The 25874-nt window shown below is 35.1% G+C and overlaps 3 protein-coding genes across 5 annotated transcripts; 1 reads left to right on the plus strand and 2 right to left on the minus strand.

Moving 5' to 3' along the window:
- The first annotated feature begins 968 nt into the window (after nt 1-968).
- Nucleotides 969-15695, plus strand: LOC118279440 (tudor domain-containing protein 7). Of its 3 annotated transcripts, none has more exons than XM_035599118.2 (20): nt 969-1138; nt 2431-2525; nt 2960-3174; nt 3345-3482; nt 4253-4408; nt 4564-4716; nt 6150-6332; nt 6977-7194; nt 7287-7401; nt 7591-7752; nt 7918-8009; nt 8757-8919; nt 9124-9360; nt 9469-9668; nt 9748-9895; nt 9970-10205; nt 10637-10841; nt 12538-12689; nt 12775-12935; nt 13471-15695. In XM_035599118.2, exons 2-20 carry the CDS (start codon nt 2441-2443, stop codon nt 13698-13700), a joined length of 3249 nt encoding a protein of 1082 aa, XP_035455011.1. In that variant the 5' UTR covers nt 969-1138; nt 2431-2440; the 3' UTR covers nt 13701-15695. The 3 variants fall into 3 exon arrangements, with proteins under 3 accessions (XP_035455011.1, XP_050554726.1, XP_035455012.1); XM_035599119.2 differs by having other exon boundaries at nt 996-1222; XM_050698769.1 differs by lacking the exon at nt 6150-6332.
- A 1143-nt stretch (nt 15696-16838) lies between these two features.
- Nucleotides 16839-19441, minus strand: LOC118279590 (splicing factor 3B subunit 6). The gene is made up of 3 exons (XM_035599231.2): nt 19232-19441; nt 18526-18644; nt 16839-17187 (listed from the first exon to the last, which is right to left on the minus strand). The coding sequence occupies exons 1-3, from the start codon at nt 19259-19261 to the stop codon at nt 16956-16958; spliced, it is 381 nt and encodes a 126-aa protein (XP_035455124.1). The 5' UTR covers nt 19262-19441; the 3' UTR covers nt 16839-16955.
- Nucleotides 19442-20189: 748 nt separating this feature from the next.
- Nucleotides 20190-25797, minus strand: LOC118279505 (carboxylesterase 5A). The gene is made up of 11 exons (XM_035599143.2): nt 25298-25797; nt 24779-24871; nt 23875-24009; nt 23345-23672; nt 22738-22934; nt 22492-22657; nt 22303-22412; nt 21940-22165; nt 21211-21349; nt 20927-21123; nt 20190-20754 (listed from the first exon to the last, which is right to left on the minus strand). Exons 1-11 carry the CDS (start codon nt 25397-25399, stop codon nt 20615-20617), a joined length of 1833 nt encoding a protein of 610 aa, XP_035455036.2. The 5' UTR covers nt 25400-25797; the 3' UTR covers nt 20190-20614.
- Nucleotides 25798-25874: the final 77 nt, after the last annotated feature.

The raw sequence follows: 25874 nt of genomic DNA on the forward strand, positions 1-25874 counted from the left end.
GCGTATTTTCAGTTAAATACTCAAACTTAATATAAGTAATAATAAAATAATAAATACAGACGACGGTTCTCCTGGAAACGGTACGTATTTTTAAATATAATTTTAATTTTAAAAGTATAATATGTAATTTTAGAGGATGTTCAAATAAATGAATGAAATAACAATTAAATAACAATAATTAATATCGCCATTCCCGATGACGAGAATTTCGTGAAAGCTAGAGAAAAATAAACAAATTAATTATCTTGATTTACAAGGTTCTCATGTGGATCACAACTGTATTATTTTTTTCGATAAAATTTTAGTTTATGGTTATGTTGTTTTTCCTTGAATATTTTACAAAATAATAGTCCGTATCCTAAACGGAAAGGCCAGGAACCCATGTTAATTGTTAGATATGCTAGTTTGACTTCTACCACTTTGAATTATTCAGACCAGGGGGTCTATTCTAATTCAACGTACTACAATTCCATTTATTGCGAAGCTTTGTGAACAAAAATGAACGAATGAAATGAAGATAAATAAATAGGTTTTAGGTAATTTCATTAGTAAATCAATAAACCTACGGCCGAAAATTAAACAAAACTTCGGATTCAAGAACCGGAGTAGGCCCCCTGGTCGTGACAATATGTTAAAAAATATATATTAAGTATATTTATAATATAAGGTTAGTTTAAGACCTAATTCTGTTTCTAACATGCAATATTTGTATAAATAAATGTTATGAATAAATAAACTACTTGTCGGAACAATTATTTCTTTATCTAGAGTGGAGTGCTAATAGTGGTGCCACAGTTTACAGTTTTAACTTTTATCATTATCGTAGTTTCGATCATTACTGTCCAACATGTTTATGTTTCAAGTAAAACATTAGCGCCATCTGAATTTACTTTTCGACGTCGCGACGTCGACCAACCCCATTTGTATCAGAATCTAAATAGGTAATTGAATTTAGTATTTTTTAGTACAAAATTCAAGTGGATTTAAGTGGCAACACTTGCATTTTGGCATATTTGGCAATACTCAGAACAGAATATGCAAAAAGAAAAAAAATATAAGGGATCGTATCGTAAAAAGGAGTGAAGATTATTGAAAATTTTGATGCAGTTTTCAAATATTCAAATTTAGTTGCAGTTGGGTATGATACTGAATATATTTATTATAGTTAATTGGTGATTATTATTTATAGTTATTCAGCACCTTATTGCCGAAGTGAAAGTAGGTGTGTGTACTGTTTACAATATTTGCTAATATGAACTGATTTCTCTTGCTTACGCGTCATAAATAGTTTCAAGCAATTTTATTAGTATTATTTTCAGAAATTTTTCAACGACAGCTTTATATTTTTAGAAGGTATTTACGCCTTGACTGACGATATTCTCATTTTCACACCGGCGCGTTTGCTTTGTCGCAGGTATTTTATAAAAAAAAAACCTATCATTAAATACCTGTTATTTTATTTAATTTTACTATTTCTTGCATTTAGCTTCTACTTCTTAGTTAGTTAAATAAATTATAAAATAAATTTATTCTGTCTTTGCTCAGACTGGTTTTACTCTGTATTTAACAGAAAAATATAAAAATACTCTATGTCCCATATTGAAAAAAATCTAGTTAATTGTTTCCATGTAACTTGGTGTTGACCATCATATTTTTAGTGATTCATGATACACAACACTTATTCCTTTAGTGACAATATTGCTGGTGAATGTTGCGAGATAAATTATGAGTAGACAGACAATGCTGTTTAACAAGAGATCCTCATCCTCACTGATTTTCAACATGTACAGGAACATGATGATGCATGCAAAGATAAATAACATTGCCTAGTGGAATCAAAGTTCTAAGATGTGCTTTGGTAAACCCAAATAAAACAACTTAAGTAAATCCAAATAAAATGTTCATAATGGAGTTTCCTTGAAAAAGTTTTATTTATGCAGAATTTAAGAACCCTCCAAATCCATTTTAGTATCCTCATTAAATGGGCCAATGGGTGAAAATTTTATTCAGAATACTTAGTTCATTAAAAATACCTTTTCCAAAATAAAACATCAGGAGGAGGAGGTTGGAGGTCTACTTCAGGGGCACCCTGTATAGTTATCTTGTGCAAATGTTCAACATCCAAGAAATGTTACACACACTGCACTACTTGTAGCAGAGCAGGTGAAACTATGCATATGCGGAAGTAGCTAGTTAAAATATAATTTTCAATGAATTGACTTCAACCTCCTTCATTTGAAGTTTGTTAATTTAAAGAGTGCTCTCAAGTGTAACACTTCAGAAAACTGCTACAATATTGATTCAGTCTATCGCATCAAACATACAGGTTAAATTGAGAACTTCCTTCTTTTGTTGAAGTCTGTTAAAATTAGTAATAAATTTTCTCTTATAATGTTTTATAATAACTATGCATTTAAACTTTATTTTCAGGTAACTTACTATGGCTGACAAAGAACAAGTTATCCAAGCTCTTAGAGCAACTCTGATATCAGTTAAGGGGGCATTGACAATAAAACAATGCAACAGTAAGTACAAAAAGAAATCCATAGTCTATTAAAATTATTTATGAATAGTTATGTATAATATAAAAACGGGAATATAATGGACTACCATAATCGAGTTGACCAGCAGCCTGCAGAATGTTATAGTTTTGTATAACAGGGTGTTAAGTACTGACTTATTGTTTTGTTACTGTTTGTGTATAATGAAAGACATGAAGAATACAAATACATTTCATTTACGAGAATTACTAGTAAACACTCCCACACCTTCAAGATTTTCCAAAAATATTATACCAAGCGATTTTGTTTGAAAAAAAAACTACTTTAAAGTGACTGTTAATTGTGTGGAATAATCATACAATACATAAATTATTTAAATCAATTCGTTTTTGCTCCATAGATTTTTAGGCATTCCATAATATTTTTTAACATTGGATTTTATTAATTTTATATAACAGGAGACTATCGAGAGCTGCAGGGAGAATGGATCCCATTTAAGAAGCTTGGTTATTCATCACTAGATAAACTATTTCTTGATGTCCCTGGTTTTAAAGTGACTCAGGCTAACGGCGAATGGTATGTTGATGCCATAGCTAGTCAAGAAACGCAACATATAGCCGCTATGGTCTCACGTCAAAAGTCGAGCAAAAGAGCTCCAAAATTAAGCTATCCAGTAAGTATATGATAAATTATAACAATCTTTGAGATTTTGTAGTGTATTCAAACTACATTCAGATATTACTTAATTATCTGTAGGTAATATTATATTACATAGTATTGATAAAAATATACGTACGTAAATAGAATTTTGTTAACTGTGAAAAATTTTTCTTATATTTACAGAATCGATTTCCCAAAAAACAAGGATCATGGCGAAAACCTTCGTCTGGATATGCATCTAATTACAATAGCCAATACTCCAATCAATATTATAGAGCTAAAGGCAGCACTCCATTTAATAATAACACTCAACATTACAAGGTAATAACACTTGCATTGCGCATTTTATGTGTTGCCCATATACTAATCTGCTGTTTCTTTAAACAATTGTGTATTTTTAATTATTTATAAGATTCGCACCTCGCGCCACGTTATTTTTTTTTTTATAACGTCACGCCTTTAATCCCCGAAAAGGTAGGCAGAGGCGCACATTATGGCACATAATGCCAATCTAGACCCACATTTCACAATTTATATTGTAAGTCCCATGTAATAGGTGGTGAGCCTATTGCCATATACCGGGCACATTTCCAGACTCCGTGCTACCAGTGAGAAATTTTCGAAAAACCGAAAAAAGCCAGTAATACTTCGCCCGACCCGGGAATCGAACCCGAGACCCCTTGCCTTGACTCGTTGGCTGAGTCATATTATTTTGTTTTTAATAAAAAAAATAATGAGTCTAGGAACATAATTAGCCCAAAAAATAATGCTTTGTTTACGTTTAAAAGTTGTCGTGCAGTCACGATAGTGGCGTGTTGGGCACTTCTTGATTTAAAAGGTTAATACAAATATTTGTACCTAGATCTACCAACTTCTCAGTCTACATAACTTAATTTTACAGAGAAGCCAAATCATTATTTTTAGTCTCGGTCCTTGGTGTATCATTGTAATTTGAATATATTGTACCTTCCAAGACTTCTGACCAAGGCAAAATCGAACCTGAATCCTGAGGGTTTGATTCGATTTTATTAAAAATAATCTAGGTACAACAATAAGTATTACAATTTTAATATGGCTTTCTTTTTTCATAGACGAATAAATACAATTCGAGTAAATCGAACGAAACGAAATTAACGGCGAATGTAAAACAAACAACGAAGACAGTAAATGACCATGTAGATAAAATACTGAAAAGTTCCAATTCATCACAAAGTTTGAGAGAATCCAACAACACACATAATGAAGAGGTGGGTATTTGTTGATTATCCTTCAGTATAATGAAGAAAATATGTTACCTTACTATTTATGTTAATTATGACTCCTTAAAACTAAACTTAAACTGTGATATTTCATAAATGCATGATGTTATAATGTCATTAATTTTTATGTGGTTTATACTTAGTTGAAACAACAAGTGCAACGATCAAACAATGATATGGATGTTAAAGTATCCACCAAAGTATCAGCATCTCAAAGACTTTCAAATCTAAGAGACCGGCTTAATACAGTGGATCTTATACCATTGCAGTTGCCTGCTGCTAATAATGAATGTTTGGTAAGTAAAAATAACAGTAATATTAGCAATTTAATAAAATATCAAGGAACCCCAGCAGTTCAAATCGGAAATGCAATAGTGTTGTAAATTTCAACAAGACCTGTATTGAGAAAACCATGACATATCTCTATATATAAAAATCAATTGCTGTTCGTTGTCTCGCTAAAACTCGGACGAATGATTGTTAGAAAAAACTATAGACGAGAAAAATATGTTTGAGGCCGTACGAAGTGTGTATTATATAATTTAAAATCGAGCCAACTAGTCTATTATATAATTTTAAACCGACTTCCCCAAAAATTAGGTTCTTAATTCAACTGGTTTTTTATTTGAATATACTGTTACGCGATTACTCTGGCGTTTGTGGACGGATTTTGATGATTATTTTTTTGTTGGAAAGGTCATATCTTTCATTGGTCCCCTTTCCACCAGGTCAGAATCTGATGATGAGATCTCAGTGAAAACAAGAAGAACTTTTAAAAATTGTGGATGCGTTTGGTATTTTTTAAATTAGAAGTATTTAAAACGACTACCATTTTATAAAGGTCTGGAGTCAATCTGATGATAGAGCCGAAAGACAGTTGAGAGAACTCCCCGATGACTCACAGCAATGATCCCGTGTTTGGGCTTTAATTATTAGAATTGATGAGAACTTTACACTTAGATGGGATGTCATTGTCATTAGATCATGAAATAGTACGTTAGTTAAGTGAACCTCATTCCATTCTTTGTGGAGTGGCTTGAGAGGCGCCTCGGCGTCCTCACCTACCTGTCCTGTTTCTGACTGGGCGGGAGGAAACGCACGGGTCATATCACTGCGAGGACCGCCCAGAGGACACGGTGGAACATACGGTGGCGGTGTGCCCTGCATGGGCTGAGCACCGCCGTGTCCTCTGGGATATGGTCGACGACGACGGGGGACTGAAATGCCGTCTCCTCCTTTTGCGAAGCAGGTCCTCATGCTAGGTAAGGTTAGCCCCCAGCCGGCGCGAGAGACTTCGGGCGTCAGATATCGCGGGACGGCGAGCAAGGGTAGCTCGACACTCGACCAGAACCAGGTCCGTGCGTAAGACGTGTTGCATTCCGCGTGCGCCTCAAATAGATTTCAAACCACCACCAATGCTAGGGTTGATGCCTGATTCCGAGCTGCGGACTACGTAGTGGGTTTACCAGAGCTTGGGCTCGAAAAGTAGGAGTAAGAATGGGGTGGTTTTAAGTCAGTTAGAGTTTGACACTCCCTGTCGCCTCGCCCAAGGCGAGAGAAGTCATTGGATGATTTTACTCCTATAGAAAAAAATCTGCGGTGTTTGTTCACTGAACCCTGAATAAGTATTTTAGGTACTTCATTTTGTGAGTGTAAACAGTAGTTGATAAGCCTAATAAATAAAATAAAAAAATTAATAAGTATAGTTAATTGAAATATGTTTGTTTAGGAAAGCAGTGGTCCTGTTACAAATGTTGTGCCAGCTCATAACTTAGAACCACCTCCTGATTCTACATCATCTGTTGAAAAATTAGCTTGGACTTGTAAAAAACTTGGACTTCCAGAACCTGTGTATAAAGTGCATGAGTTTAAGCCGAAACGGGGCCCTTCGAGCTTCGACTGCACCGTGAAAGTAACTATTTCTTATACCTTAGTACCATACACATTTAAACACGACATTACACTGCTTCTTTGAGCCTGTTTCACAATATTTGGATAGCCACTATGTACCAGACACATTAAAAAATATTTTGTATATGAACTATCTGTCACACAAGCTTATCGGGAACTTATGCGTAGGTTCTAAAACAGGTACTTAGTCTAATGTTAGCAAGTAAGTAAAAACCATAATTACTTTAGTTAACCCCCCCCCAATATACTCTTAGTAAGTATAGTTTGAATGAAACAATTTTAAATCGTGGGATGATGGGAGAGGCCGCGAAAAAAATACCCATTTTCCCCATTTGGGAGAAAACATTGTAGGGGAGATGAGTACGAACCGTTTATTGCTCTAATGAATAAATAAACAAATGGCACCTACCGAATTTGTCCAGTTTTTTATTTATTATACAGGTGTCTCTGAAGTCGACGTCGAAATGGCACCAGGCGGTTTGCAAAGTTCCAACAGATATCAGAAAATTATAAAAAATCTAAGTCATGTAGTTTTTAAATTACAATGACTTATGAAAACTACACCCTGTGTATTAAAGAATTTTGTGAATAGTGATAGTTATTGTAAACAAAGGCTTGTTTTTACGAAGTATTGTCTATCCGTAGGTCGGAGGATCATATAGTGTTTCCTCATATCCTGACTCGTCACCATCCGAAGATTTAGCTAAAGAAGTCGGGGCAGTGAAGTTGCTTTCGGCTATAGAAAGTTCTGAAGCTGGTGGAAAGCCGACTTCCTCAAGTAGCAATGCTATTATAAATCTAACAGAGTTAGTGTCAGAACATGAAGCAGGGTTGTGGGCGTTCACAGTCCCACATCTGTACAGGTGCGTTATTTATGTTTGATTACAATAACTATCTAACAACGAAAAAGTACCTACTTGAATTGTTAAGTATTCTATTTATTTTTATCTTACAGAGAAAAATATCAAGAAAACCTACCAAGCAACTGGCAAGAATTAGTTGAAAATTGCCCTAAAATAATAAAGGACCGACTTTTTAATGGACAACTAGTGTTACTTCCTAATAAAGAGGTATGTTCCGATGTCATTTTAGTTTTAGTAAGCTATAAATAAACTAATTAAATATGTATATGCAGTGTAATGGAAACTATCATAATGAAATCACAAATTATACAAGCACAGGCAATATTTCAAGATATAGGCATCATCAGATGCATGCACACTTCTGGACCAAAGCATGCTATGCATTTTTGTTCACAGGAGATGCCAATACCGCCATTAGAAACAACTATTTATGATGATTCCATGGATAGCGACCTACCACCGTTGCAGTTTCCCGACGATGATTTTTGGAACGTATTTGTGACTGTCGCAAACTCAACACTTGAAATTTGGCTTCGCATAATTGGATCACAGTACAGCGTAAGTAAATATAAAAAAGTCCTAGTTCATACTAAAAATCAAAGTACGGATCGTTATTTTTCAAATTACATACATATCGACATTATCGACTATCGTCACTGTGGAGTTTATTCTAATTTAAGTACGCAATGAGTTGTGTGAATTAATTAATACATTATTTTTCAGGATACTTTCGAAAATTTATTGCTCGAAATGGCGAAATATTATGAACATGCAGGATCACCCGTTGTCAAGTCCATGCTAATTAAAAATGCCTGGTAAGATACTTTATTATGTCTTATTTAAAGTTTATGTTAATGAAAGTCAACAAGGTTAAATAAGGTACAGTGTAATCCCTTTAGTACGACTTCGCATATAGCGACCAACCGTTTTTAGCGACGAAAGTTTAGGCATTTGTTTGGTTTTATATAAACTTGCATTAATAGACATTCGTTTATTACGACTCCGCTTACAACGCCCAACCGCTTTTAACGACCGAATTTCACACAGAATTGTCCGGTTACAACGACAAAACGACGAGCATTGCCGTGTTTACAAATAATTCATAGAAAATAATGAAATAAATGATTAGCTATCTCAACTATCGCCCCGCGCGACGCCTCTGATTGGAAATTGACTGTTTATTTTATGGCAGTACGTATTTGTAGGTAAATCCAAGTGACGCGATAAAACGCGAATAAAACCAGAAATAAACAAAAATTACAGACCATTTGCATTAAATGTAAAGTTGTTAGAATAGATTTACACTTCCATATAAGAAAGCGGTACATTATGTACGTACATTACACATCCTTACATAATTTGAATAATTAATAAATAACTATTTTGATTAAAATGAGTTTTTTTTTATCTGCTCATCACCTAAACGGGCATTTAACTGTAATATCTGTTATATAAAAAAAAAAAAATTTCTGTTCGTTTAATACGACTTCCGGTTAGTACGACGTAATGTCACCGGTCCCTTGGTAGTCGTTATAACCGGATTCTACTGTAATTTCTTCCAGGTATGCTGTTAATTTAGACGACGGCGGCTGGCAACGTGCCAAAATTTTAGAAATTGAAGAAGACTCGGCGACAGTGTTTCTAGGTGATCATGGAGACGACGATGTCGTGTATATTAACAAAATCAAAATATTAGAACCACAGTTTAGAAAACTTCCAGCACAGGTAATAATTTCCATCACTAATAAAATTATAACTACTACTGTTACAGTATTCCTATCGATGCCATATACCAGTGGTTTATGTCATTTATTTTCCAGTTGATCATGGTTTTAGTTCAGCACCTTATTACGCTCTAGACTTGTTATATTTAAAAATTGTTAGGAATCTTATAGAAACCTTTATTAAAGTATGTACTTGATAAAACAGGCTATCCTGTGTCGTTTGGAAGGCGCGGAAGAACTGGCAGCGAGTACACTGGGTGCCGAGCTGGTGCGACGGCGACTGCCCGGCGAGGTGCTGGTGGCGGCGCCCGGCCCGCGACACGACCCCACCGACCCTTCCGTCGCCGTCGTACTCTTCGACACTTCCACGCAACGCGATCTCAACCTCAACAAGGAGATAATACATGATTTCTGCATCGCCGGAGCTTTCACGATTACACAGGTTTTATTTCCAATCACAACTTCCAACCGATTCCTTGCGCTGTCAAACCAGCAAAAAATTTAAATAGATAGAGGAAGCGGCGTGACGGAGTGCGGGTGTGCGTTCCAGAAACCGTGCGAGGTGGAGGTGGGCTGCGTGACGGAGGAGGGCCGCGTGTGGGTGTCGCGCGCGGGCGGCGCCGGGCTGGTGCAGGCGGCGCTGGCGCTGCTGACGGCCGGGCCCTACCGCCGCCCGCTGCCCGCCGCGCCGCAGGCGCCCGCGCCCAACGCCACCACGCTCTACATCGTGCGCACGCTCGCCGGCGACTGGTGCGTCTGGCTTTTCTCACTACTTCTCGGTTTTACCGTTATTGTCACGAATTTCCTGCATAATTTGTTTTGTTATTAGGGTTCGCTGTACTATTATAAGTGGACTGGACGGTGAAGGAACAGTGAGAACGCAGCTCGTAGACAGCGGCTTAATTTTAAGAGCGCCTTTATCGTCTCTAGTACCATTACAGTCGTTTTCTCCAGCCCTAAACGCTTTTCCACCTCAGGTGAGTGTAACGATGTATTACAAAAGAATGTGGTGTTGTGGGTGAGTGCGGGTGCGAGTACAGTGCGTGTGCAGGCGGTGTCGGTGCGGCTGGGCCCGGCGGAGCGCGCGGCGGGCGGCATGGTGCCGCGCCTGCGCGAGCTGCTGCTGGGCGCGCGCGTGCTGTGCCGCGCGCTGCCGGCCGCGGGGGGCGCGGCCGCAGGGGGCGCGCCCGTCGCCCCTCATGTCGAGCTGTTCGTACGCACAGGCCCGCAGAACATCCTGGCTTCCGTCAATAACGCAATCCTCATGGAATACGATTATCTGCAACAGTAAGTGATTCGTCTTAAGTTTAAAACTACTGTTTTGGCCTGGTTAAAAAGCTGCCAGTGTGCTTACGGCGCGACGGCCGCGTGTGGAAACTTATTGTCGCTGCGAGTAATGGTCAATACGAATACACTGTCAGCAAAGAGTCAGAGCACGGGCGCTTCAATTAACACTCAAGTGGACCGGCTGATAATAAAAATCCACACTCGGACCTCAGGGGACGAGATGACACCCTAGTTAGGGGTCGAGTGGAAACATAAATTATCGGGGTCCGAAAGTGGACTAAACGATATAATAGTACCTATATAAAATTTTAGTAGCTATAAAATTTTAGATGTAGGCTTAGCTAAAACACTCTTAAACATTCCAACTTCCATAGCCATTTCCTTGTATCGGACATATTCTACCCTTTGTCATTTTGTTATTTTTGTTTTAGTGGTAAATTAAAAGAAAACGAAAATAATACGACAAACCACGTGGAGGCACTACATAAAAAGAAGGAACGCATTTTCCGGAGTTTGTCAACGGCCGGTGAAGAACGTACTTCGTCTGGCTCCGTCCTACCTCCGCCGCCGCTGCCAGCGCCTGGCAAGTGCTTCGACGTGTATATTGCGATGGCTGCTAATCCCTGGAACTTTGTTGTAAGTTTTTTTAAAAACCGTTGACTACCGAGTCTATCTATTTAAAAAACCGGCCAAGTGCGAGTCGGACTCGCCCATGAAGGGTTCCGTAACAGCAAGTAGATGACATAATATAAAAGGTTGTAAAATAACTTGGTTTTACATAGTGTTTGTATGAACGACAAAGTTATATCTGCGGTTTTTGAAAATGTTTTATTTCTTAAAAACTAATAATGATATCTCGTTCAAACCAATTTTCGTTGTTAGTTTCTATTGAAACCTACAGCATATATTTTTTTCAGTTTTCTCACACTTATTTTAAAAGTTAGAGGGGGGGGGGCACTCTTTTTTCCACTTTGGAAGCGTCTAGCTTTCAAACAATTGATTTTAACGAAAAGTGGTTTTAGGAACCTTAATCTCTTTTTTAAATACCTATCCATAGACACCCATCACGGATATGTTAGCTGAAAAAAATTTTTTTTTGAATCAATTCCATGTACGGAGTGCCCCCCTTTAATTTTTAAATTTATTAATTTTTATTCAAAATTCGAATAGCGGTTATCGAAATACATCATCCTACAAAGTTTCAACTATGTAGGCCCAATAGTTTCGGAAATAAATGGCTGTGACATACGGACGGACGGACGGACGGACGGACAGACGGACAGACGGACAGACGGACAGACAGACAGACATGACGAATCTATAAGGGTTCCGTTTTTTGCCATTTGGCTACGGAACCCTAAAAATGGTGCAAAGTCAAATGAGACACGGACCCGAACGTACGTTGTGCGTGTACGTAGTCAGAAGCCGCCTAACAAACTCACAAAATTATGGCATAGCGGATAACAATAATTATTGTAGTACCTATGACCTAGCTGGCATATACACATACGTATAGTATAAACTCGTCAAAACATAAGTGTGTTTATGAATTTCTGGTGATTGTTTGTTTGACTTTAAGTATCTTTTAAACTTCTTATAGTTAATCTAGTAGATACCTATGCAATAGTCTTAAGTCTAGGTATTGGAGCTCCTTTTGTCATACTAACAACTGGTTGTTTATGGACGAGCATTGCCTTTCATTAACACTACACCAACACCTACTTTTTATGAATATGGAATGCTATAAGGTCGAGTTACTCGACTACTCGAAGTAACTCCCAGCTGGTGCAGAGCTGTTATTCAGAATTATTAGCTCTCATTAGTTTAATAAGGGAATTCCACTTAAGAGCATAACATTTAATCAAGAGAAATGGTTGGTTCTGTGGGTACAAGGATCCATAAATTATTCATTGTTTTTTTTTCTACTCTAGTATAAAGTACTTTTTCCGAGTCATATGTACTTCTAAGATTTAGGGACCAGTGACATATTATGGTGAAGGAAAAACATCGTGAGGAAACCTAAACTTATAATTTCTAATTAGTTTGAAATTGCCAACCCACACTCAGCAAGTGTGGTGATTAATGCTCAAATATAAACATTATCAATCTTGAGAAGAGGCAGTGTTGCTTTGTTTACAAGTGGGCACTTATATGTATGTATTTATTGCTGTGATATGCTTTTAAACAAGGCCGAAATTATCTTTTGTAGCCATTGGTATTGGACTATGTACTGAATCAATCCTTAGTATCTTATCTGCATACTCTAACTCGACAGGACTGCAGTTATTTGAATGTTCAATTTTAGAGTTTAAACTTGAACTTTTTTTAACAGGTGCAACCAAATAGTACTAGACACACTTTGCAAACGATGATGTCAACTTTGCAAACAGAATGCCCAAAATTGACTGAACTAGATGCTCCTGTAAATCCAGTTAGTGGAGAACTGTATACAGTATATTACGACAAAGATGCATCATGGTACAGGTATGTACATACGTTTTTATAACAGTGCTTTAGGCAATTAACATTGCTAGCAATAGTTATCATCAAATCTGTTCTTTTATTGCAGGGTGACAATCGCTGGGACAGTTTCATCAGAAATGGTCTCTGTTTATTTTTGTGACTACGGAGATTTAGCTTTATTTGCCACCAAAGCATTGCGGCCTGTGCCACCCGGCGCCCCACTAGCGCGGTCGTTACCACCGCAAGCTATAAAAGCCCGACTATATGGTAAGCACTACATAAGTTAAGCTATCCCTAAGTAGCAAAATGTGGTCCTATAATTATCCTAGGAGCACGTATTTTTTAATCCTATAGCACTGTTGAAAACGTTTATAGAGCTGCAATTGGTCGCAGTTTATAAGACAATTTCGTCCTATAGTCGCTTTGTTATAATCCGGTAAAATGATATTGGATTTTATAATTATCTTATTAAATGCTTTAACAACTTAATTGTCCTATAAAAGTCCGGTAAATGCATCTAAAAAGAGCGATTAAATTATTGATCCTATAGTGATCAGTTTACTATTAGACAGAAATTCGATCCGACTCTCTCGTTAAAATAGTTTGTATGTGTCATACGAAAAATGTATGATGTCCGTACTTCTTCAGCACAGAATGGACAGCAGACTTCGTTGTCACTGTACACCATTTCAGAAACTGAACCTATTCTAAAAATAATGTGTTTGCTTGCTCGGAAATGCTTCTCTTGGGAAGGCCTATATTAATAATGTATTTTAAATAATTAATGTTTAATGTATTTCAGATGTATGGCCATTGCATCAAGACTGGACTGTAGAAGACTGTATAAGATTCCAGGAATTGTGTGTAGAGCAACAGTTTGTAGGTATTTGTAAAGATGTTGGTAAGGACCCGTTAAATCCAAATGAACCCTTATTGACACTTGATCTTATCGACACCTCTACTGATGAAGACATTTATATAAATAAACAATTAGTTACTGAAGGCAGAGCGCGATTAGCTTCTACTTCCTAATTTAAGCTATTTATGACAAAATGTTAAGTTTTTTAAAATACAAGGTGTAACAGACTACTCTTTAATATTATTCACTGCATTTTTTTATTGTGAGAGAGGTTAACAGACTGAGTTACGAAAGTAAAAAATGCAATTATTTTAGTGCTCCACATGTGCACACCTTAGTGTTTATTTTTGTACATTTTATGTATGACGTAATTGAATATACATTGTATGATAAAAATGACTGTTAAATTTTGGTCTAATTAAGAAACAATAAGATGTCCATGCTTTACTATCATTAAATCGTATCGTGTCAATGACCATAAATGGTATTTTTAGTGACATACAAACATACTTCTTATTGTGTATTGTTCTGTAAGACTAAAACTTTTATTATTCACCTTTACGACTTCAAGGTACAATAGATTTACCTACTTCATAAACAATCAAATAATAATTATTTGATAATTATTATTGTATTAAACATACTGTTGGTCAGTTTCACAAACTGCATAGCTACTCACTACCAACATTAATAACTTTATACATGAAATAAAATTTGTATGATATTATAAGGTACTAGTAACATATTCCAGGAACTAGCAGGGATTGTGAGACTGGTCATGTTTGGTTTGGTTTCTAAAATTCTGTCTCATATTTTATACATTTTTCTTTGTTTCACACTATCATATGTTAATTTTATTTTAGAACTTAATCTATCCTCGTTCCATTAAGCACTATTTTTCAAGCATCTCAGTAAAGTTCCTAATTTTTGTTTTGAGAATGTCTAATATATTTACTGTTGTATAAATATAGAGTGACATTATACGCTTAATATATAAATTGTTATAATAAGTATTCGCTAGATTGGCTAAATAGTGATTAATATTGATGTGGATTGTGGATGTTCACTATGTCATTAATTTTCACTCTTGTTTATAGAGTTCCTATTCATACTAATCACTAGCGCTGTTTAGAGATAATTAATGGTTAAATAGTCTCAGAATATTAAGACTAGTGTTCTTAAGGCTTTAACCCTTTAACCGCCGCAGTTGTATATAAGCAACTATAAAATATTAAGTTGCTTATATACAACTGCGGCGGTTAAAGGGTTAACAAGCATGACTATATAGATTGAAAGTTGGTCGTAATCAATTTCATCGAATAATTTTTAAACTTATATCATAAACGTGATTGGTTGTGGATTTAGACTATACCTGAGAAACATACCATCAAACATAACAATATGCTACTCGGATATTATTCCGTAAAAAGAAAAAAAATATTGTAAACAACGAAATTACCATTGTCAACCATTATTATTATACCATACAAAAGTATTCAGCCCATAAGGCTAGGTACTCTGGCTAGGGTTTTCTCATGTGTTGGAGTATTAAATGATTGTTGTATGAAATTAAAAAAACTACAGTTGAATAAAAATTAAGAATATTTTGTTATACCTTGAAATGTTATATGATTCATTATGTAGTGTTTTTGTTAGAAAGAGTGGGATGGCGATTCTATTCGTAGACAACATGTTTTAATTAGAAAATGTAAAAATACTCCTTAAAAAGACACCAGTTATCCTTTAACTACAATTATTATAGTATTGTATGCAGACAAAAGTAAGCTTATATACTTCTATGATTCCACAATCTAAAATTAGCATTCAGTTATTTTTATAGGTGTAAGTTTCAACAGCAGATTTTATTCAATAATAGGTAGTTATTGCATGTTTCGTGAAAATCCTCTATGTGATATCTATAGGTATTATTTAATCAGTGAAGTAGATTTAAATAATAATATTCTGTCAAAAGATTATGTCAACATGGTTATTCAATTTGTATCTCTGTGAAGTAGTATTTAATTAATGTAACTGTTTTTAAAATAATACCATCAGTAAACTATTAATAATGGAGTAGGTACATATCTGTAATTCTGTACTCAAGTATATCAGATTTTAGCTTAACATTACTACCTTAAACCGATATGCAAATAAATATTTAATCTCAAGTTGTGTAAGTCATTTTCCAACCTTCAAAAAATATTAGTGTAATAAAAATCATAAACATAATTTTGAAAAGTTATTGTATGAACTAAATATTGAGGTACGCATTGATTAGGGAAGTTTCCAACTTATTATAGTCGAATTAAAAAAACTAAAAAAATAAAATAATACTTTTTTTCCATATGGCATACGATATTTATATATGATTTATAAATTTTGTAGATACCTAATAGATAGGGTTTAGTGACACAGTGCCATAATATTTGTACGTAGCATACTTATTTCTTTAAAAGTTTTAGAAAATTGCGTGTATCTTTATCATACTAACAAACCCGGCGAACTCCGTTTTGCCACTAATAATGTTCCCTGATTTCCTGCTTTTCTCTTGAATTTTTCCTGAATTTGCTACAAACCTCACGGAGCCCGAGACCTTTCCAACGAATGGAAAAGTCCGGTCTCGGATTCCGTGGAAATCGGTTCGTGCGTTCTCGAGTTACAGCGTCAGGAAGGAAAAGTCTGGCTATAAATACTGTTACACTTAAAAATAAAAAATATTACATTTGAATTACGAATCTGTATTTTTTATACGATTGTTATGCTATAATCTATACTAATATTATAAAGCTGAAGAGTTTGTTTGTTTGAACGCGCTAATCTCCGGAACTACTGGTCCAATTTGAATAATTCTTTTTGTGTTGAATAGTGCATTTATCGAGGAAAGCTATAGGCTATAAAACATCACGCTATGACCAATAGGAGCCGAGCAGAGCGGGTGAAACCGCGCGGAAGTAGCTAGTGGATTAATAAAATTATAAGTATGAAAAATTAACCAGGTGGGTATATATAGTCTACTAGTTGCATATTATTTTAAGTTTGTTGCCCACCAACCCCACCATTAGCCGTTGACTGGTTACACACATGCATATCTATTTATTTGTGCAGCTGTTGATTAGATCTAAACCAATTATGCTAAAATGCTATTAATTAATGCTCAAATTTTCTGCAGGTACCAATTGGTTTATTAGGTTTTCAATTTACTAGGCTAAGGGAAAACACAATGTTTTATAAAAATTGTTTATTTGCAAAGATCATCTCTTAATCCCATATTTCTTTTTCCATGGCATTCATTCATTTGTTATTTATATAAGTAGCTGTTCCTTCAAACCTAAACCAATAATGCTACATTTTTCTGCAGATACCAAATGGTTTATATACAGGTTTTCAATTTACTAGGATGAGGGAAAAGCAATTTAATTTAAAATAGTTTATTTGCGAAGATCATCACTGGATATCCCATATTTCTTTTTCAATGCATCTATTTCCTCCTGTTTCTTTTCAATATCCATGCCTTTGAATGCTTTGTTAGATCTGTAATATAGTACTACTAAATACCTATTGCAGACATTAAAGCCTGACAAATGATCACATGCATTTTTAGCATCAAATATATCTTCATACACCACAAATGCTGTTCCTCTCGTTTCAGGAGTATTACCTCTGCAAAAAACGATAAATTATTTTAAATTACATTTTTGGGAATTTAAGAAAAAAGGGCTGTGAAGATAACTTTCAATGAATTTTTAAAGATTCAACAATTATAATATAGGGATTGTATGTAAGTTCTAAATCTTAGTCAGTTTACGAGTTATTCTTTATTATACATGGTAATGTTATCAGTAGCCAAGTAGGAGTAGTAGCCTATTTTTACCGACTTCACAAAAAGGAGGAGGTACTATGTTCGGCTGTTTTTTTTTTTTTGTATGTTTGTTCATCGAATACTCCGTCAATTGTCAACGGATTTTCAAAATTCTTTTTTTGTTCGAAAGTTGATAGTTCTGAGGTGATCCCATTGTCACCAAGTTAGGATCTGATGATGGGATCTTAGAGAAATCGAGGGAACTTCTCAAATATTATAGGGAACCATATAGTGATTTTGGTATATTCATCTAGAATTGAAGCATTTACAGTCAAAAAGTAACCTTTGAAGAGGTGGAACTGATGAAGAAGACCAGAAATGGCCAATGGAACTTCATACTCACAAGAAATCACAATAAAGTTATACTCCATCAATTGTCAACGGATTTTCAAAATTCTTTTTTTGTTCGAAAGTAGATAGTTCTGATGTGGTCCCATTGTCACCAAGTTAGGATCTGATGATGGGATCTTAGAGAAATCGAGGGAACTCCTCAAATATTATAGGGAACTATATAGTGATTTTGATATATTCATCTAGAATTGAAGCATTCAAAAAGTAACATTTGAAGAGGTGAAACTGATGAAGAAGACCAGAAATGGCCAATGGAACTTCATACTCACATAGAAATCACAATAAATTTAATTAAGTGACTGTGACAATACAAATAAATAAAGTAGTTATTGAGATAGAGAATTTTAACCGACTTTTTTAGTTGCGATACTGAGTATCGCAACTAAATAGTGTGAAATAAAATACTTTTTACAAAAAAATAAACCGACTTCACTAATTACATCTGAATTGCATTTGTGCTTTATACACAGCACGGATACTAGGGAACTTTTGGTCATAAGGTAACAAAGTAAAAGATTCTACTTGATCCCAGCTATCACTTGGATTTTTGGTATGCTCATAATTGACATTTGGCTTGTAATAAGGATTATTGAAGTGCCAAGTTAGTATCCACCAATAGCATTACTTGGCTGCTGATAAAACTACCATGTTTAATAAAGGATAACTCTAAACAGACTATGATTTGGAACTTGACACCATAGTAACATTTATTCAGCTAAAATCACCTATCCATAGAAACTCTGTCCTTTATAACTTATGTACATTTGTAACAAACAGTTAATACTTACACACGAATCTGTCGTATGGCTCCATATTTTCCAAATATATCATACATTTCTTCAGCTGATATTTTGTAAGGCAAATTCCTGATATACAGTATTCGGTTGACTTCTGGTGGTAAGCGAACCTAGAAAAATAATAATAAAGGGTCATTCGATTTTATTCACCCACCAAATTTGAGCTGTTCAGGCATTTGGACTTCATAATCCATGGTTCTAGTCTTATGAACTATTATTGTATGGTATCCTTTTTCAGATTATAATTATAAAACAAGGAATATTCTTATATAATTCACATTTATTAACAATATCCAACCAGGCTAAACGGTTGTGGTGGTTTAAAAAACGAAGAATTACAAGAAGGGAGCTAACGTCTTAGTTTTCTAATCTAAACAGTCTGAGTCAGCCAGTGCCCTAAAATTCATATATGTCACTTACTATAATACGTAACGTATTACATCCATTGCGTATAATTTTTCATGTATACAAAAACTTCACAGAATTATATCTCTGCTACTTCAAGAATAGTAAAGCAGGTTCTTTTTATACTTTAGTGAACTTCCAACTAACTGGCCCATAATGGAAGGTATCTAATCAATTTAATGTGGCTCATTAACGTAGATACAATTTATAAATGCCTTGAGATAAACTCATATTAAATTAATCACCATAAATTAATCACCCACATTATTATGTAGTGTTTGTAAATACTTACATTGGCTCGTCTTTGGAGGGCTAAAGCCATTTTCAAGAAGCGTTATTAATTTGCGTTACACTTGATAAATTAAATTGGTCTATTCTGTGTATTATTGTTGACAATTATTTATTGTTGTATATGTCTAATTTACAAAATATTTTATTAAATATAACCTAATCTATCACTCCGTTACACAAACACAAATACAACCAACCATAGACTATACAAAAAAAATATCAATCAACCAAAAACAACGTAATCTTAGATAGAGTCTGGCAGTGTATAATCTATGGAGTCTGGCCATCAAAACTCTCGAAAGCTGTCCAAAAAAGGCGGCAAATTTAAAAAATCAAGGGCTGCTAACACTGTCTATTAGCCGCTTTTTTAAACAGTCTTGATATTTTTATTATTCAAGACTAGTAATACGCCATATTTACACTGCCTCGTTGGTCTTGTGATTGCTAACGTGACTGCTGAGCAAGAGGTCCTGGGATTGATTCCCTGATAAAATACAGCTACTGGATTCAATCATATCATTTATAGGTTAGTTTCGGGAATTCTACTCCGAGTTTTCACACTTACATTTGAAGATAACAAATATAACAAATTACGTAACAATATAATAAAAATAACTAGACTGTAAAATATTTGGTTATTATACTCATTCATACAATTCAAAACTATAATGAATAAAATGCAAGGAAAGCATGCTGGTCAAAAACTTGTAAACATGACTAGTACTAATACTAGTTTTACCCTAAGTATCCAATCGTGTTTTAACAGTGCTAAATTATTGCCATATCAAAAGTTCATTAATGTCCACAAGTTGTGGATAGCTTTTGTTGGCCAGACTCTAGTAAAACTTGACTCTAAGCAAAAAACCCCGGTAGATATTTCGATTCATGGGAATTAATGAAAACCAATTAAAATAAATAGGTATTTTATTTTTATATGTATAATACATATATGTATAAAACGATCGCTGTAAGTTGGTACAAAGATATTTGATTAGGTATACAAAGGTATTTGGTGAAAATAATGTTGATACAATTTCTACAAAAATACACATCAATCATAGCCACAAAATAGTAGAGTAAACATAATACAATACAGTAAAACGGGGTGAATAGGGATCGAGAGGTGAATAGGGACAGAAGAGGGGTGAATAGATACTATGAAGAATTTCCCTGTACGTAGGTATTCACCTCTCTTCTGTCCCTATTCATCTCTCGATCCCTATTCACCCCGTTTTACTGTACCTAAGAGCCGGCGCATACTTTATGAGGTATGTATGTAAGTATATTGTAGCAAAATTGTGCAACAGTAAAGTCATTTTAATGCGCATCACAAGACGATTTAACATAATACGAGTTATGTATATGGTACCAGCATGTATGTTGCTTAATGATGATTCTCATCAACAACGGTAAATCTACGGGACCTTTGTCTATGTAATATTATAGCACAAAAAACAAGAAGCAGCAATAGTACTATTGTGACACCGCACATCGCAAGAACACCGCCTCTGAGTCGATTATCATCTGAAAGTAAAGAAATTGGTGTTTTAAGGATGATATCTAAGTTTACTAGAATATAAGAGTACCTAAGTACCGTAAGTAAGAGTAAGAAGGACCTAGGATAAGATATACATATAAATGAGAAGTAATTATCATTCACGAAAATAAAGAATTTGGTATGAGATACATAATTCACCTTTCTCGTCTGTGAGTTTTCCTGTTTTCTCTGTGGTATCCAAAATAATGTTAAGTTGTGGCAAATACTGGAGCCAGAATCTGACATCTCTTTCAGCACTGTGGTAGTAAGGATAGGAGTTTATCGTATCGTGGATATCATATACATTGGCATCAGGAGATTTGTAGGGTTGCCAGATGGATTCTTCACCAGGTGATCTGTTTCAAAAAGTTTAATGATTTACAAAAATAAGTACCTAATTAACAATAATTACTGTACAACAACTTTTTTGACTGAATACTGACCCGAATTGAATGAAGTTAATTAAATGTCTCCGTAACAGAAACGAAACTCTCTTTTCCTCTTTTGTAGAGGGCCGTCGGGCTACCTGGAGCATTAATGCATCTCCTAACAGAGACACTAAATCGGATCCGTGGACTGCTCCTAAACATAAGAAATAAACGTTATCTGTCTACATTGAAAATATAAATAGCTACATATAGGTACGTAAACACCTGTTAAGTCGACCGAAATTATTCAAGACACGATAGTTTAAATGGCTTTCATAATTTCTGACCGATTTGTTGTACATACATCTGCAGCACATCCACCGTAGCCTTTTATCAAAATATCTTACTAAAAACACAACAACTTATCACACATTTATTGATTCAGTCTACTTTGATTCAAATCAAGTAATCTACTACACAAAAATAGCAAAATCAAATCAAAATGCAGACACAAAACATTCAAAAATATTGATAAAAAATCTGTATTTTTTATAAAAGTAATTCAAAAACCTGAGAACTGCTAGTTTTGGGATATTCCCTGGCCAAATCGGTCAGAAATTCTCCATCGAAACTCACCAAAGTGAATAAACATGGTAAATATCCCGTCATAAGTTCTAATAATCGGTCAGAAATGGTGAAAACTATCATCTCTTAAAGGATTTAAGTCGACTGAATCCTGTATGTGTCATGAATGTTGCAAGTAAAGTATCAAATGCGTGGAAAAATATAAAGTAAGTTAAGTACCAGTGAAATTGTACTGTTGTCCTTCTAGGTCGACTCCAGCTGATTGTGAGTATCTATAAACGAAGAGGCGCTTAACTCTCTTCGCCAAACGAGCTGCAATCAGTACGATACCCGAGTTCCATTTTGCTGCAGATTCCACTCGCCCCAGGAACTCCACATTACTAAGTACCTCTTTTACATTTCTTGTTTTATTGTTCCAATATTCCCAACGTACGGCTTCCACTAACTGAAAATCAGTAACCGTATCAATACTAGTTTTGACAAAATTCGTCGGTTTTGGATTTGGTTTCCATCTATCAAAGTTGAGGATTTCAGAAATAGCACAGACTCTGAAGTGTCCTTTAAACCATTTTTTCAACTCACCATTGGCAACATTTCCGATCGATCCAAAGAGAACAAACGAAGACTTTCAACTATTACTTTATTATTCGCGTAAAGTTTTCCTTGCTTCATTAATTCTTCATATTTCATAACTGTGGAAAATTTAAACGTGAAAAGTATATGTAGGTACTTATCTACCTAAATAATCAAATATCCATATCCAACACCTACCATTATTATTTAAAGCCTCAAGATCAGTCGCGCCTAGAAGAACCTCGAGTTGAATTTTGGTTGCTTGATTTGTTAAGGCAGTCATTATTGAATTTGGTAAGAATTGTTCAGATTCTGGTAAAAAATTGTCAGAAATCGGTTGCATAACTCTATTCCAGGAATCGTTCTGAAAGATGACAGGTGATTAAAGTAAACACATGCAGTAAAATAGGCATAGGCATTAAAAAATACGCAATATATGATTACCGAATATAATGACATTATTTCCGACAAAGGGCGCTCTCGCATACAATGTAGAATTTCGTGATCTGTGTCACCGTTACAGCCGAGTGACTTTGCAATATCACGAGATATTCGTTCAACCTCAGTAACTTCAATAACCTTTTCGCCAATTATTTTCCAAATATCAAACGGAGACATAATTATTGCTCTTCGAAATAAACCTGTAGATCAAGGTTTAATTTATAATTATTATGTTTTTTATAAACAATAGAGTAGGACCGATCCTAATTTTTATTTATGTCTGTCTGGTAAATTTTTAAAACATGAGACACGTATTTTTTCTATTCTGCAATTTTTTAATTATCTAACTGATGGACTCATGAGATTCCTATTTTTCATACCCTATTCCTATTGAACATAGATATAGGTAGGTTTGTCATCAATTATATCATGGAAATGTTTATTTTTTTTTTTATTTTTGGGCTTGTTTACTTTTTCATTTTATTTTCTGTTTGTTTGTGATTCCACCTTCGTCTACTCTTTCCAAGAGCAAGCGGTGTGATATAAGAGAAATGAGAATAGACGCATATTATTGTGCTATTATATTGTTGATTTGTTTCATGGCACGTACCAAGAGATCGTGGTGAAGTAATATGATGCAGGACACTATCAGCGCCGGCCGAGTGTCCAAGTAAAGTGATTGCAGTAGGATCTCCACCAAATGCTGCAATGTTGTCGCGAACCCACAGCAATGCCAGGTATTGATCCAACAATGCAAGATTACCCCGAGCTGCTACAGAGCGCAGAGTAAAAAATGCAAGTAGGTGTAATCGATACATCACCGTGACTACCACTATTCCCTCGGCTGCTAACTCTTGGCAAGGAAGGGATACACCACCTTTTATCCACGATTCACTGAATAATATCACAACTACTGGTAAAGTTTTACCATCTGAGCGCTACCTAGAACAACGTTGCGTAGGTAAGTTTGGTAAGTAATTTATATGTGAAAATTGCATATATTATTAAATTGTTCCTGGTAATAAAAAAATGCTTATTAGTATTTTAGTAATTGGTTAGCCATTAGCCATTTTGTTATTCAAGGAATAACAGATTTAAATAGTGTTATAATATGTCCTGAATGAAGATGAAAAGTCTTACCCGAGGTGTCCATATGTTTAAGTAAAGACAATCTTCGCTGTAATTGGCCTTGTCATCGTCTCCAATATGGGGACAGTGTGGAGGTATTCTATGGGCAAAAAATGTTCGTCTCCAACCCGTGTGCCGTTCTGGAGCCTTTATTTGATTTGAAAATAATGCATGTTAATCTATTTAATTGTTAACTATCAGACTTAAACTTCAGTATTGGAAAGAGAAAAAATTGCTGTTATGTATATGCTTTACTAGCTTCTACCAGCAGCTTCGCCCGCATTCCCGTGGGACAAGAAGTATCCTATCACCCAAGACAGCTCATACCATGTCTGTATAGGTACCAAATTTCTCCAAAATCCGTTCACTAGTTTCAGCGTAATTGATGAACAAACATTCAAACAAACAAACTTTCGCATTCATAATATTAGTGTGATTTTACATGGTAAATAAGTATGTAAATAAAGCAATAAATAATATTTGTATCTATCTGACGGTTCTTTGTTTGGGTATCATGAAATCGCGGGTGTTATTGATTTCATGATACCTTTTTGCCTTTAGAACTGAATAAGGCTTGTACCTTCAAATACAAGTTATGAAGTTTTACAAGTATTGAAGTGAATATTTTAAACGTAGGCAAGTTATGAAGTTACTCTACGGCTACGATTACATGTGTATCTATACTAATATTATAAAGCTGAAGAGTTTGTTTGATTGTTTGATTGTTTGTTTGTTTGAACGCGCTAATCTCCAGAACTACTGGTCCGATTTGAATAATTCTTTTTGTGTTGAATAGTGCATTTATCGAGGAAGGCTATAGGCTACAAAAACATCACGCTATGACTAATAGGAGCCAAGCAGAGCGGGTGAAACCGCGCGGAAGTAGCTAGTGTATGATATACATATTCATTCTTACCGAAAACCTGTACCTTCCTTTTGGAGGCGTTGCATACGGAACGCCATAGTATATTTCTATTGGCGTGTTGGACCCTTCTGTATAAGCTTTTATCTGTAATTTTAAAACAGCATTGATGTAAACTTTAAATAGGAATTGGATAACCAAAAAGTAACCATCTACAGGAACATATTGTGTAAACCAAATAATTGGAAACCTGGGTACTAAAACATTCCCTCTAAAACTGACAAATAAAAAAAAAACATACAATACTTATTATATCATTTTATTCAGTCTTGCAAATCCACATTAGAAAGATTTTGCTTCAATACTTTTGCGATTACAAAAACTGCTACGAAACGTTTTTCTTCGTAGCGAGTTCGTAGCACAAAAGACGACATAGCTAGTCACCAATCTCGTAGATCGTAGCATATTCCTACGTAGCAGTATGATTTAGTGAAAAGTTGCATAGGATTTTATCATGTGAATGTGAAAAATATTTATTTTTTAAATAACTCTAATTTTAATAAAATTACTCACCCCAACAATGCGTCCTTGTGGGAGATTAGTCACTGGTTCTTGAGTTAAAACCACACTTAAGCCTAATGTGCACCAGACTTGAACACGTAACAAATTGAACATAATATCTTTTGGAATATTCTATCGTAACGGAAAATGTAAACACTGTATTGGCTTTGTATACTGGTACAAATAAACAAGTACAGCCTTATGTGGTGATGCCTGTAGTGACGATTTCAAACTGATGTTTTGTCACAGGCTACATGGACATGAGGATATGAATTAGCTATGTACCGCATTGCTACTATTGACAGAAAAGATCGTACAATGATTGTGCTCCAGCCCATGACGAGAAAATTGTAACGATGGCTGGACACTATTGTTCTAATTTCACCATGAATCCAAATTGAGCATTGTCACAAAACAAAAGCATGGGTGTGGTGTGTTAAAACAGCTTATTTAGGTATGCACATATTAGATAAGAAAAGTTATTACCGTCCATCGTAATGATACCTAATCGTGCCATTTCTACCGCTACCCATTAAATAAAAGTGTCGTTACACATCGTAGCTATTGCTTACACTGTTATATGAAAGAC

Source organism: Spodoptera frugiperda, chromosome 15 (genome assembly GCF_023101765.2).
Source record: "Spodoptera frugiperda isolate SF20-4 chromosome 15, AGI-APGP_CSIRO_Sfru_2.0, whole genome shotgun sequence".
NCBI lineage: Eukaryota > Metazoa > Arthropoda > Insecta > Lepidoptera > Noctuidae > Spodoptera > Spodoptera frugiperda.

What these genes read in the sequence shown, in the direction of transcription:
- LOC118279440 (XM_035599118.2), top strand. Translation starts at nt 2,441, where the DNA reads ATGGCTGACAAAGAACAAGTTATCCAAGCTCTTAGAGCAACTCTGATA. An exon ending in ATGCTAATTAAAAATGCCTG is followed by an intron (nt 8,010 to 8,756) that starts GTAAGATACTTT and finishes AATTTCTTCCAG; the next exon opens with GTATGCTGTTAATTTAGACG. An exon ending in TAAACGCTTTTCCACCTCAG is followed by an intron (nt 9,896 to 9,969) that starts GTGAGTGTAACG and finishes GTGCGTGTGCAG; the next exon opens with GCGGTGTCGGTGCGGCTGGG.
- LOC118279590 (XM_035599231.2), bottom strand. Translation starts at nt 19,261, where the DNA reads ATGGCTTTAGCCCTCCAAAGACGAGCCAAT. An exon ending in CCCTCCAAAGACGAGCCAAT is followed by an intron (nt 18,645 to 19,231) that starts GTAAGTATTTAC and finishes TTATTTTTCTAG; the next exon opens with GTTCGCTTACCACCAGAAGT. An exon ending in GCCATACGACAGATTCGTGT is followed by an intron (nt 17,188 to 18,525) that starts GTAAGTATTAAC and finishes CGTTTTTTGCAG; the next exon opens with AGGTAATACTCCTGAAACGA.
- LOC118279505 (XM_035599143.2), bottom strand. Translation starts at nt 25,399, where the DNA reads ATGTTCAATTTGTTACGTGTTCAAGTCTGGTGCACATTAGGCTTAAGT. An exon ending in AAATAATGTCATTATATTCG is followed by an intron (nt 22,658 to 22,737) that starts GTAATCATATAT and finishes GTCATCTTTCAG; the next exon opens with AACGATTCCTGGAATAGAGT. An exon ending in TGAGGCTTTAAATAATAATG is followed by an intron (nt 22,413 to 22,491) that starts GTAGGTGTTGGA and finishes AATTTTCCACAG; the next exon opens with TTATGAAATATGAAGAATTA.